This window comes from Acanthisitta chloris, unplaced genomic scaffold, assembly GCF_000695815.1.
Source record: "Acanthisitta chloris isolate BGI_N310 unplaced genomic scaffold, ASM69581v1 scaffold14246, whole genome shotgun sequence".
Lineage (NCBI taxonomy): Eukaryota > Metazoa > Chordata > Aves > Passeriformes > Acanthisittidae > Acanthisitta > Acanthisitta chloris.
This window is the reverse complement of record NW_008679815.1, coordinates 4,039-17,585: the sequence shown is the minus strand read 5'-3', so window position 1 is coordinate 17,585 and position 13,547 is coordinate 4,039. Positions and strand designations below refer to the sequence as shown.

The 13,547-nt window shown below is 44.4% G+C and overlaps 2 protein-coding genes across 2 annotated transcripts in view; one reads left to right on the top strand and one right to left on the bottom strand.

The window, feature by feature from the left end:
• Positions 1–2,289, top strand: part of ELF2 (E74-like factor 2 (ets domain transcription factor)) — a 9,945-nt gene extending 7,656 nt beyond the window's left edge. Inside the window, 4 exon segments of the mRNA XM_009077474.1 lie at positions 293–485; positions 866–1,031; positions 1,034–1,230; positions 1,662–2,289. Coding sequence (XP_009075722.1) covers positions 293–485; positions 866–1,031; positions 1,034–1,230; positions 1,662–2,289 — 1,184 coding nt within the window.
• A 7,867-nt stretch (positions 2,290–10,156) lies between these two features.
• Positions 10,157–13,219, bottom strand: CCRN4L (CCR4 carbon catabolite repression 4-like (S. cerevisiae)). Its single transcript, XM_009077473.1, has 3 exons — positions 13,210–13,219; positions 12,083–12,352; positions 10,157–11,259 (listed from the first exon to the last, which is right to left on the bottom strand). Exons 1-3 carry the CDS (start codon positions 13,217–13,219, stop codon positions 10,424–10,426), a joined length of 1,116 nt encoding a protein of 371 aa, XP_009075721.1. The 3' UTR covers positions 10,157–10,423.
• Between the last annotated feature and the right edge of the window lie 328 nt (positions 13,220–13,547).

Below are 13,547 nucleotides of genomic sequence, written 5' to 3'. Positions count from 1 at the left end.
AGATGTAGGTTGTAGTGCCTTGGAAGAGCCTCCCACACTTCTTTTCAAGAACTGAGAATGAACAGGCTCCTGTGCTGTATAGCAGATCACTTGGATTAGCTTCTTTGGGAATGTAAATATTTATGGAAGCTTTACTAAACATAAGAGAATGAATGAGTATGTGCAGGTTACATTACATGCCGTGCTCTGCGTAACGTTGCCTGTAGTGCAAGTAAGTCAGAGTTACCGAAATATGGAGAACTTTGTTACCTTTAAAAGTGGTTTTCTGATATTTAAATGCTTTCTGTTGTAGGAAATACAACATACTTATGGGAGTTCCTTCTGGACCTTCTCCAGGACAAAAATACTTGTCCTCGATACATTAAATGGACTCAGCGAGAGAAGGGAATCTTTAAACTTGTGGACTCAAAAGCTGTCTCCAGACTCTGGGGGAAACACAAAAACAAACCTGACATGAACTATGAGACTATGGGAAGAGCTCTGAGGTAAAAAGTCTTAGGTCCTTAAGTTACCTACTATAATTTTTAATCTGATTCTTAATTTTACCTACAGAAATTCAACAGTTCAGAAATTGTAAAAGCTTTTCCCTCTTGCCTGCTTAGCCTTCAGTCTGGCAGTCCCTACTGCTTTTTCTATTACCAGTTATTTTGTAATTTAATTCCTGAAGTATGTGTTTAAAAGGTCATATTTTTTTCAGGTAGCTCCTTCAGATCCTCTGCCAGTATGTTTTGCCAGCTTCTTTCCATACCTCTTCACACTGTAGGCTTCACTGTGGTTACTTCAGGTTTTCTTGTTAGCATACAATGAGGTTTTCTTCAAAATCGGTCCCTGTGTGGCTTACTTCTTAATTGTACTTTTCTTGCAGATACTACTATCAAAGGGGAATCCTGGCAAAAGTTGAGGGACAGAGGCTTGTCTATCAGTTTAAGGAGATGCCAAAAAACATAGTTGTCATAGATGATGACAAAAGCGAGGCCTGCAATGAAGATTTGTCAATGCCTACGGATCAAAAGTCATTAGAAAGTTTTTTTTTAGAGTGTCTTTATCTGCAGAAAACTTTTTAAAAGCAGCGACCTCTGCTCGTGGAGGGAAAAATTCCTCTCAGTTAAGCTGTACCAGAACAGAAAAAGCAGTCACCAGAGTTGTGAATATTGCCTCGCCAGCACATGATACGTCCTCATCTCGGCCCTCAACTACCACTACTACTGTCCCAGCAATGACAGCCCCCAGGTTTGTGTTAATGTGGCTTTGATTTGCAAACAGCAGTGTAACACAGCATGATTTAGGTTGGAAGGGACCTTAAAGATCATCTGGTTCCACCTTGATACCTCCCTGGGCAGGGATTCCTTCCCACTAAACCATGCTGGAATCCGATGAAAGTCTATGAGATCATAGACAACTGTCAGTATGCTTGTCCTCACACGTGTTTTAAATGATGTAGAGAGAGGGAGGGGGAAAAAAAGATTGGAATGTTGATAAATTTCCAAAGTCCTATTGCCAGGTGTGTGAAAGGTTTGGGGTTGGGTTTTTGTTTGCTGGGCTGAGTTTTTTAAAGAATTGGTTAAAAACGTGTATATCCTAGATTTGTCTGTCCCCGTTGTCATCTGTAGTGGTGCCCCATGTTTTGGCATGAACACACACATCTTCCTTGGTTTTTGTAGGACTGTTCGTGTGGCAATGCAAGTGCCTGTTGTCATGACCTCTCTGGGACAGAAAATCTCAACTGTGGCAGTGCAGTCAGTAAACACAGGGTCACCATTAGTGACCAACACAAGTCCAACGACAGCAACAACTCCAAAGGTAGTAATCCAGACAATCCCTACGGTGATGCCAACATCTGCTGAAAATGGAGATAGAATCACGATGCAGCCTGCCAAAATCATTACCATCCCTGCCACACAGCTTACACAGTGTCAGTTACAGACGAAAACAGGCCTGTCTGGGTCAGGGAGTATTAACATTGTGGGAGCTCCGCTGGCTGTTAGAGCACTAACCCCAGTGTCTATAGCTCATGGGACACCAGTAATGAGACTATCAGTGCCCACTCAGCAGGCCTCTGGCCAGACTCCTCCCAGGGTGATTAGTGCCGTTATAAAAAGTCCAGAAGCTAAATCAGACACAGCAGCTTCAAAACAGGAATGTGAAGTGAAAACACTGCAGCTGGTGAAAGAAGAGAAGCCAGCAGATGGAAGCAAGACTGTGACCCACGTAGTAGTAGTTAGCACACCCTCAGCTATTGCCCTTCCTGTAACAATGAAAACAGAAGGAATCATAGCATGTGAGAAATGAAGAACAGGTTGCTTCCAGCACGGACTTCTAGACTCTTACGGTTTTGAATATACTGACATAACTGGGGGAGGGAAGTGGGTGTGATCATCAAGTCAGAAAGGAGTTTGGGAATGGTAGTAAACATGCATATGTTGAAGACTTACTGGGAAAATAAATTATTTTCCCATGTTTCAGTGGGAATTGAACCATATGGATATGGTGACAAAACTGCCTCTTCAGCTGGGACACAGCTGAACCTATGGAGAAGGAAGGATAGAGGGACTGAAGAGGGACCAAACAAGTCACTACACCACCTGCTAACAAGTTACACTAGGACCTGGAACACTAAACGAGGGCTGTGTGAGAGGTTTGCCTTGGGCTTCAGTTTTCAGGGCAGAGGAAAATCCCATTGTTACAAATGGCAAATTTGATGCATTTTATGTGCATACCAGCAATTACTGCTGTGTTCCCACAGTACTCAACTGGTGCTACGTGAAAAACTCTGCTACTAGGTATTGTAGGACATGAAATAAAGGAGATGTAAAGAGCTTCTAAAAGAAGACAGAGACCTAGAGGGATTTTTGTATCATACAGCTTCAGCAGATTCAAAATGAAAGCCTTAGACTGATTTTCAGTTATCTTTCTTGAAATAAGCTAATGGCTTGTTTGTGTAAAGCTTTTTTATGAAAACAAAGTTTTTTAAAACCTTGTACCTAGCACAGTATTGATATAGAATGACATGTAACATATTTTGTATGGTAGTTAAAAGTCTGTCTAAATTCCTTAACTGTGGACAAAATAGCAACAGGCTTTGAGCCTTCTGCTGTATCATGCCTCTGTCTCTCACTGAGCCTTGACATCCATGCAGCATTTCAGTTTCAGCTCTACTCTGTCACTCGGAAGGTCACGCCCAGCATGAGCTTTTGTCTGGTAGTTCTAAACCTGTAAAGTTTTTTAGTTTAAGAGGGAAGTACCAGTGTTCAGAACGAACTATAATAGTTTGTATATTCAACATTTGAAGTATATTCTATTTTGTTGTACTCTTGTTTCAAAGTGTATTCAAGTAGGTTTTACTGAAATACAAAAACAAAATTTAATGGTGTTTGGTCTGCTTTTGATTTTTTACTTTCTCCTTTCAGCCTATTAACCTTCTTATGTGCTTATTGAAAATCTTCCAGGCATTCAGCCTAGGACAGATGATGTAGTGTGGGATTCTGGAGCTGCTCACTAGTCCAGTACTCCCAGTGGCTGTACATCGCAATATTCTGTGTTAAAATACCCGTCAAGCTTGTGGTAGTTGGTGAGGTAAGTTCTGACAAGGATCTAGTTCGCTTATGCTTTTTCAGGATGGTGAACTCTGTGAACTACCTAACTGCTTCTCCAGCAGTCTACACTGTAGAGGAAAGGTAGAAATGAGCAGACTTGGCTACCCCAGTTTACTAATTTCTGATGATCTCACAGGCTGAAAGCACTGGAAGGTAGAAACTGTGAACAGAGAGAAACACTAGTGATACTGCTGCTCCTTTCAATGTTGTTGCCATTGACATTGCCAACTTGGCTTCAGCACAAATACATGACTCTAGGTAGATGGTTTTTTTCTGAATGAAGTATCTGAATAGGTTTTCATTTGTAATTCACTGAAGTTACAGGGAGCATCATGCATGGCTACAGGGTAAAGCTGGTATGGGAACATGCACTACAGATGTTTGCTCCATGTTTGCAGTCCATGTGCATGGCTTAACATAGATGCAGGGTAACTTACCCTGTTTTCATGGGGACCACACTGGCACATCAGCTTGTGGGTAGCCAGGTGCCCAGTGGGCCCCAATTGCTAGTGAGATTCCCTGGGAAGTCTTCAGAGTAGAAACTTGGGTAGTCTTGAAATGATTGAAGTCTAGATGACCATCTACTTCATGCCTGGAGGAGCAATTTTAACAGATATCTGGAGCTGAGGTCTTCAGTAATTAGAAGGGAGACCAGAATTAAGTACTTATATTGGAGGTTTTTTACCTTTTAATAGTAAAAGCAAGTTACCTCTAGAGTCCTAGGAGTAAGCCCCATTCTTCCCTTCAGCTGGTAAGAATTGTGGGATTAGCTTCTTGCAGCCAGACCAGCATGTGAGGAGCTTTGAAAGTCTTCTGGGAAACTTACTCTTTTTCAGACTCTAAGCAGGGAAGCAGAGTTTTAGGAACACAGAGATGAAGAAGCTGAAGCAGGTAAAAAAACATGGTGTAGAAGGCACTAATCCCTTCTGCCAAGGAAGCAAAGGTTCTTACACACAAGCTGTGTTTCTGGCCTGGGGTAGAGGATGAAGACCCCATCACAGGAGGAAAGGTAGGAGAAAGAACAGGATTTTTGTTGCTGAGAAAGAGGTAGAAAGGAAAGCAGAGGAAGCTGGGAAATGGCTTGATTAATTTGGTAGTAGGAGAGGCACTAATGTTCTGGGTAAAGAGAAAAGGAGCAGTGAGGAGAGAGGCAGGTAGAACAAATCTGAGCTAAAAGATGAGAGAAAAGTAGTAAGTGTTTTTCAAAGTACATTTGTCAGTCTTGTCTGTAAGGAATAGCTTACTAAGTGGCTGTTAGGCATATGAAAGCAATGCTGTATCTCAGAGGGTGTAATCTCTACCTCAAGTTGAGACCTTTCTGACACCTAATTTAGATACGCTGGAAGTCAGATGGGGGCAAAGTATCTTCCTGGAAATAGATAGGTTCTGCATCTGATGACCTCTTAAGTTAGAGCCAAGACTTCATTATGTAATGGCAAAAATTAAGGAATGAAGGCACACATCCCTGCTGCTCGTGGGATGTAGTCAGCTCGTAGGCATGCTCTGAGACACTCTGATGCAGTCAGTGCTGCCTCTGACCACGGGGCTGGCGATGGTCCCGTGGCTCTGCCCCGGCCACCGCGGAGCACCACAGCACTGGCACCAGAGCGTGTTTACCACAAGTGCGTGAAGTGCTGTGGCTCTCACTTTGTGTGAGGATATGCTGCGACTGAAAGGGAAAGGGAACTTGCTTAACCTGACTTCAAACACTGAAGACCTTTTTTGTTAATCTTTCCATGTATGACTATGTACTCCTCACTTTTTTTTATTTAGCTGCTAGCTGGAAATACAACAGGCTGTTTGACACAGGCAGCGTTTTGAGTGCATCTGCTTAAGCACAGCTCTCCAGCATTGCTTTGTGTTCCTTGTGCCTCCAAGTTGTTCTTCAGAGGTGGTATGTCATCTGGACAGCAAGCCGTGCCTCTTACAAGAGGCAGCCTTTCCCTGGGGATTTCTGCAGCCAAGGGTCCCACCTCTCATTGAAAGTCTCAGATCATTCTCTAGGTCTCTGCAAGTTTGCTCTTCAATGTGCTGCTTTAGATTAGATATTAGGAAGGAATTCTTCACTGTGAGGGTGATGGGACACTGGAACAGGTTGCTTAGGAAAGTTGTGGATGCCCTATCCCTGGAAGTATTCAAGGCTGGGTTGGATGGGGCTTTGAGCAAGCTAGTGTAACAGAAGATTGGTGTAGCAGGGGAGTTGGAACTAGATGATCTTTAAGGTCCCTTCCAACCCAAACTGGTCTATGATTCTATGAACTAGTATGCTTTTACTGGTGGTGTTGGAGGATGTCACCTCAGGACCTTTGGTCAGATTTGTAACATCTGAAATGGACAAAGGAACGCTAGAACATTGAAAATGTTAGTATGTAGCTATACTTCTAGACTTCTACAATCCCATTGAAAAAAACCTGTTATTTTGTACGTGTGTGAAAACAGGACTTAATTTTACATCTGAAGCTGCTGGCTCATGTAGAGGACTCCAGGCTTAACTTGTCCTTGGCAAGGAGTAACTTTTCTAGATGTGCGAGTGGAATGAAATTCACGTGAGGTGAACGCTCCTTACACAGAAGGCGTTGAGACATACACACTGGTGGTATCACTGATTTTACAGATGTAAATACAAATGGTTTTATTTTTCAAGTCAGTAACTACCATTGTAAGTTACAGGATGAAAAGCGTGATGCTGTGTAATCCACGGGGGGAATAAATCTTAACTGTGAGCTGCAACTCAGAATAAAGATCTGAATATCAAAATTTTGGGGTCGTGACAAGAGAGGATGAAAGGCGAATCCCATCCTGGAGACACTCCTTTTGTTAGCTCTCTCTTGGACATCCTGCTTAGCAAAGGGTTCTGGGCCTTGACGTGATTGTCTGGGTAAAGCATGCTGAAAGGAAGGCTGGGCTCTTGGGATCCTCTGCTGATTGATTTTATCAACTTCAGGGCTTTGGAGAATTACATATGAGCTGATCAAAGATCAAGGGCAGCCAAGAGTTGATCAGAGAATGGAGAGGTGCTTGAAGTCTCAGGTCATACCATGACACATGCAGCAGGGATCTCTGTTGCATGTGAAGCTTGTTACAGTCAGAACAAGCAAAGTAATTCTGCCTTGTGGAGACAGTTCTAATAGCAGGTGTTAAGCTTATTAAGTGAAGAAGATCCAAGTGACACTATTTACTTGTGATCCAATTGTTCCTCAAAAGAGATAGTGTTTTAATAAGCTGCAACAGCTTATGCCTTTCAGCAAATTAAACAAGTGGGTCGTTCCTTTGTTAGCTCACTTGAGCGTAAAGGAAAAGTGTCACTGCTAGAGCTAATGCAGCTTTTATTCAAGATGAGAGCAAGGAATCTGTTGAGACTTTTTTTAGCCTTGGTGTGCTTGTAAGGCAGACAGCTGCAGGAAGAGCTTTGAAGACATTTTTACTGTGGGAGTCATACTGCTACATAGAAAAAGAAAGCCCTTTCCGCTTCTTCCTGTGAAAAATATTTAGTGTACTGATATTTATAGCTGGCAAAAGCATTTTAGTGCTGCAGGCATAAAACAAAGCAAGAGCAATATTTAAGTTTTCCTAATGTCTGTCTGCAAAATTAATTTTATGGCAAGTACTAGAACAAAAGGGTGAGGCTGACCGGGAGGTTGTGTGGTAAATTCTGCAGCTTGTCTGCTTTTCATTAAAATACAGCAGAAAGGGTTCGCCATTGTGCTATAGCCAAGGTATGTGATTTTCTGAGTGTGGCAGTACTAACAGGTGCCTTGAGATGGGGAGAATCCCTAGCCTTTTCAGTTATGCCACCCACCCCTCACCTTCGCAATAACCCTCGAAGGAGATGAAGAAGTGACCGCCCACTGCCACATTTCCAGGATGAAAGAAGCCCAGCCTTTTCTGCTCCAAAGTGCTCTGCATTGATGGCAAAATGCCATACAAATCGTGCAGTTTCTCCAGTTCAGTTTATTTTGTAGTACAGGTAGTGTTGCAAGCAAGGGTCTGAGTAAAAATGTCCTAAGAATTGTCCAGATACCAAATATCATTACATCGTGAGAGTGATTGGGAATTTTGCAGCTGTGATAGTTTAGTTCCTGCTGGTAAACTCTTCCCCAAAAGTACTGCTGTGGCTCTGTGCCCTGGCAGCGACGAAACTGCCACCGTGAGGGACCATGGAGCTGCTTGTGCACAAGTGAAATGAAATTAAAGGGCTTTTTGGTTATGGCTTAGTTTGTTTTTAAATACAGATTTGAGTACAGGATTATCTGTGCTCTTAAGTCAGGGCTTTCTACCACAGGTGTAGCTTCTTCTAGAAACTGCCAAAATAGTCTGGGTGGAAAATCCAGCTTCTGGTGTCACTTTTTGTGGTAGATGAGCAAGAATTCGACTTGTTAAAGGTACCATTTGATAGGTCTATGTTGTGGTGTTGCTTTTTTTAGTTACAGATGACTAGATACCTCCATTAATGGGCACTTGTATTATTTCTCCTCCTTGCAAGACCATTTGAGGAATAATCCTAATAGAAGACATAAACGAGACGCACTGCATCTCACCCTCTCAAAGAGCAAGGGGGGCAGCCAGCACCATGACAAGGAAGCTCTCACAGTCTAGCTGGTGGTATGAAACACTTATGGCAGGGATGCTCAAAGGTCTGCCTTTCTGCAGGAGTGTTGCATCTCTGGCCCAAAATCTCCCCCAAAAGAGCCACCCCTTCTGGCTTCCAGGGGCACAATCTGCTCCTTCTAAAATCCCATCTGAAGGCATATTGCATCTGCCCTGGTAAGAGTATTCACCAAGGATGTCCTCTCCTTGGCTGTAAAATCCTTTCTGCCTGGAGAAATTCAAATCCACGTAAGTCCCAGGCTGGTCAGAGGGACCTCTGCTTGGAAGCAATCATTGCCCTCAATCTGCAAGGGTCAGGAACATCTGAGTGTCTTACTGCTGTGCAACAGTTCTTCATTTTCTGCCTGACAGGGAGTGTGTTTGTGTGGGGATTGGAGACTTCCAGTTGTCAGACTCCGTATTTTACTTACCAGCAGCGCAGGTACAGTAATTTATGGGCTGGATAAAGCACATACCTGTGGCATTTCTTGCTCTTCAACTGAGGTTTTAAAACAAAGGGACAGCTGCCTCTTGTGAAGAGCTAGCCCTGCTAGGTATGCTTAGCAGCCCTCAGGGAGGAATACTTGCACCCTGCTTTGCAGTACTGGCCAGGTTTATAGCTCTGCACAACTGTTGGAAAGGGTAATATTTACAGTAATACAGAGTTTTGGGATCATCTCTAACTAGGGGAAAGAGCAGTTTAACATCACTAAAAGTGCCTCTCTTCTCTACACACTTGCTGTGGGATTTGGGCCTGACAAGCTGGAGAAATAATGCATGCTGTGAAGGCAAAGCAGCTGTGCCACCTTGTGAGATTAGGACTGTGGGGTGAGAGGAAAGAGGTCTGGACCAGGAAGCATCACCACTAACTTGAACCTCCAACTAACTGACACAGGTCACGTACTTAGGACAGGGAAATGAGAAAGATAGCAGAGACTTCTTTTTTTCCAAAGAGTTTTATTAATATAACACAAACATTTAAGAGCTACTATGCACCCTACTTTATATGGAAGTAGTGCTTTATTTACCCTGCCTTATCTTTCTCAACTATCTAAATGTTGGCCCAATTCCAGCTGTTGTCTCTCTTCCCTCCTCTCTCCCCATTGCATTTTCCAGCACAGTGACATGTTGATAATCCATATATGCAATTCTTATGTCATACCAATGAGCATCACATGAGTTACTATACTAACACAGCTCTGTTGTAGCCTAGGTACTTGGCCAGAGTTCCTCAGGGGCACAGCAAGCGGCTCCTGAACACTGCAACTGCCTGATTTCAAATCAGATGCACGATCACCAACTTCTCTCAATAAATACATTTTATCTTACAACAGGTTGCAGTGTAGCTTTAGATTCTGAAGATAAATAAATTTTTTCAACATGAAGATTGGCCCTTTACTGAAACACCAAGACTGACAAGAGTACAAATTTAAACCATTTAGAATAGTAATACTTGAAGCAGAGGAAGAATACTCCCTGGTTAGTTGCATCCTCCAAAGGGAAGCACAGAAGAGACAAAGCTAACAGTCACTGTATGTACATACCTACAGGGTGTTATGTATGTAACAGACACATACACATTCACCTGGAAAAGTGAGGGTATTAGTCTAGGATATAGTGTGCCTCTATCTCCTCGCCTGCCCTTACTGGAGCACCCTTCCCTGCACCACGCTGCTCTCCATTCACTCTTAGTGAATTTGCCATCCCGGGTCATGTACAAATGAGAAGACTGCACTAGTATAAGCTTAGATTTGTTCATGTCTAAACTGCACTAAACTTCCTCTATATTGCAGCAGAAGAAGATTTAAAAGAACCTCACTGGACACTTGAACCTCATTCCCTTTGGTACTTTCAGAAGCTTAACATTATATAAATAAAATGAGCTCTCAGGCCAAGTTGTTCTATAAACACAAACATTTTGATTTAAATACTAAGGCCTCCACATTCATTAGAGGATTACATCCTTAAACGGGGGTACTGAAGGATAAAGCTCATTTGCGTTCTGGTTTTCAAATCCTGACATAGCAAGAAGACCATGATGAGAACATGGCTTCTTTCTTCCTTCCTTGAAGGCTCCAGATTAACGAGGGCTGAACGGCAAGTGTAACTGCAAGCAAGTGCCCAAAATATGTTTAGTCAACAGTATTTCCTCATCTTTCAATAGCTTCCAGCTTCAAAAGTTTTCTTTAAAATAAGATAGTGGTCAGTTGAAACACTGCAGTACCAGGTGGCACTCCAACATGTTACAGCAGTCTGTCAGGGTCCTGATTAAAACTAAAGTCACACACGAGGGACAGGTGATCCGAAGGGTAATTGAATGATGGCAGCCTGTTGGGCCCAATTTGCTCTTCAGTTAGCAAGCCTAGGACGGAGTTAACATTCAGGGCATGCTGGGAATACCAGATATAATCCAGTGTGTGCCGGCACTCTCCTGAAGGCCGGATCTTCCAGGTGGTGTATGGGGGCTCTGACTGTCCATCGGGGCTCAGCAACTTGTACGCGCTGTTTAAATTCAGGCTGGAGTTGGAAAATTCTCTGTAGACCTCCTCAGTTGGCTCTGCATTGAAGTCTCCGCAGATGATCAGAGGGATCTTTGCACCCTGAGTGATATTCTTCAGGTTCTGGAGAAGATCACGGCCTTGCGCAGACCGAAACCTCTCCCAGCCAGTGCGAGCTTTCAGGTGAGTGACTGCAATGCAGAACAGTCTTCCAGTTTCATTGCACTTCAGTGTCTGAGCTATGGCCACCTGGTTGGTCTTCAGCTTCATGGCAGTCAGACGAATGTTGGTGCTGTTGATGAGCTCAAAGCGGTCTTTGAGGAAAAACAAGGCGCAGCCGTCTGGCCCATTGTTCTGCTCCACATCTAGGCATGGGGACCATGGCTTCGGGAAGAAAGTGCACTGGTAGCCGAGTCGGCTGAGGAGTGGCTCAAAGGTGTCAAAGTAGTGGTCAACTTCTTGCAGGCACAAGATGTCAGGCTTGTACGCAAGAATTTCCTCCAGGATGAGGCACTTCCTCTCCTCCCATTTCAGAGCTTCCATGGGGCACTGAACAAAGTTGTCTTTGCCTTCCCCGAGAGCTGAAATTAGCAGGGAGCGGGGAATAAAAAACAGTTATTGATAGCTCAAACAGGCTGCCTTCCTCCGGGCTCTGCAGAGCCCAGAGGCGTGGACATCAGTTTACATGCAGGGCACGGGTGTCTCAGGAGTAGCTGCTGACACCTTTAAGGGTGTCAGGTTTCACAATGGGTGTGAGAACCCATTCCCAAACCACTGCAGTCACTCCAAAGAAACTAACTTTCCTTTACAGATACAAGATAGACTAAAGACTTCCTCCCCCTCTTCCCACTAATACTGCTGCAAGTACTGCCACATGTGGCTGCTACAGCTTAAGCCTAAAAATGCAGTGGGGTAGAAGTGACTTAGTTGCAGAATGTTAAAGGCAGCCCCTCCGTGGGGGATTTCCTGCCACAAAAGATTTTAAGATGAAGCTGTTGAACAAGTTTTCATTTTGAAGAATTAAGAATTCCCATTATAGATCTGAATTCCTGGATAGTTTACCACTAAGCTGATCAGAAAAGTGTAGAGAAGCTTTACAAAAAAATAAAACTTAGGGAAGGATGAGTCTTTTCTGGGGATTAACAACTATCTAAAATTGATGGGTCAGAGCTTTTTGTTTTCAGTTCAGTTCATTGTGTTTCGTTCAGTTGTGTTCATCAGTTGCAAGGAAATACCTTTTTACCTTTCCTATAGGGCAGAAGGAAAGCCTCTGTTTCAAGTGCTGAAAATACTCCCCCCAGTCCCCAGTCAGTTTACCTCATGTAGTTCACCTTTGCTCTGCCAGAGCTTTCATTGATGCATTCGGTCTCAAGGTCATACCTTGAGCTTAGAGGCAGCTCCTACCTTGGGCGAGTATGTTCCACTGCATGACTCGAATGGGACGGTGGTTGCTAGCAGCAATTTTCTTCAGGTTCACAAAGTTCCTCTGAAACCGGGGTGGCCGTTTCTGCAGAACGGCCTGACATTCCTCCAGCAAATCCTTGGGGTCTATTGGACCTAGCTGTGCTGAGTCTGGCTGCTTCAGGCAGTCCTGGTGCTGGGACACGGCACCACTGCTCAGCGTCTTGGCAAGCACGCTGTAGAGCCGGCCGGTGCTGTTTCCCATGGAACACACTGGAAAGGAAAAACTGGTATTACAGATGGCCACTATGACTTTTCTCACCATTTGGGTGCCTTGTTACAGTGCCAGCAATTTGTGGTTTGTGCAGGAGCATGTTCCTGAAGCTGAGACAAAATATGAAGGATGCAGAGACAGGGTTAGTCCTGTCCAGTTTCATCATGTTTTGCCTGTCATCAGGGGCTGCTAATCACTGCAGTGTGCAAATGGCCTGGTTTAAGACATCACGCTGGTGTCTTCTAAGGGACAAAAGGAGTCTTTCATCCAGAATAATAGGGTTAAGAGTAACTCTGCATGGATTATAGGCAACAGAGCGTATTTTTCCCTGCTCACAGAGGAGAGAGCCCAGCAGGTAGACAAATGCTGCCTGCTCCTTATTTCATGTACAACGTTTGTCTCTAATGGAGATGGCAATCTGCACAGCCTGGCACCCTGTGCCGATTTGGGACGCCTCCAGGCTGTGGACTCCTGCCTGCAGAGCAGCAAGCAGGGTGACTCATTCCCTCAGGTTAATGTTTAATAGGAATCTCTGATGACAACTTTGTTTATTCCTAAAGCAGCAATGTTTTCATGAGCATGAAGCAGCCAGATGCTTCTGCTGACTTAGACCTCGGGATGTGGAGAAGGTGGTCTCTCCAGCTCTCCTTCACACTCTTATGCTCATTCGCCTCACGCTCCTTTCTCCCTTCATCTCCTTGTTTCTTCATGCTGTGACCCAGCCTGGGAACTTCCAGCTCTCCCTGCAATCCTTCCTGGGCCCCAGCCCCCTCCTGTTCCTTTGCCCATCTTAACCACACATCATTCACACAAGCAGCTGTTCCCAACTCTCTCTGCTAATGCAGTTAGCCCTCACCTGGCCCCATGTCTCCTGCAGGAAGGTCCCCCCATCCCACATGGGGGGTCACAGCTGCCACAAGAGGGGTGTGTGTATGTCCCCCCTCTGGTATGCCCTTTGGCTCATGCACAAGAGGTGGCTGCAGCCCTATTCCCTTAGCAGGGGCAAGCAGCAGAGCCATCAATTCCTTTCAGCCAGCAGCTCTCATGCCTGTTGTGCTATAAAATACCACCTTCTCCCACTTAACAAGAGCACAAGCAGCATCGCTGCACAGCCATAAACACCCCAAGGCTTGCTTACTACAAGCACACATGGGACAGTGTTAAGGGCTGGGCTTTGGGGTGGCTGTGGAGAAG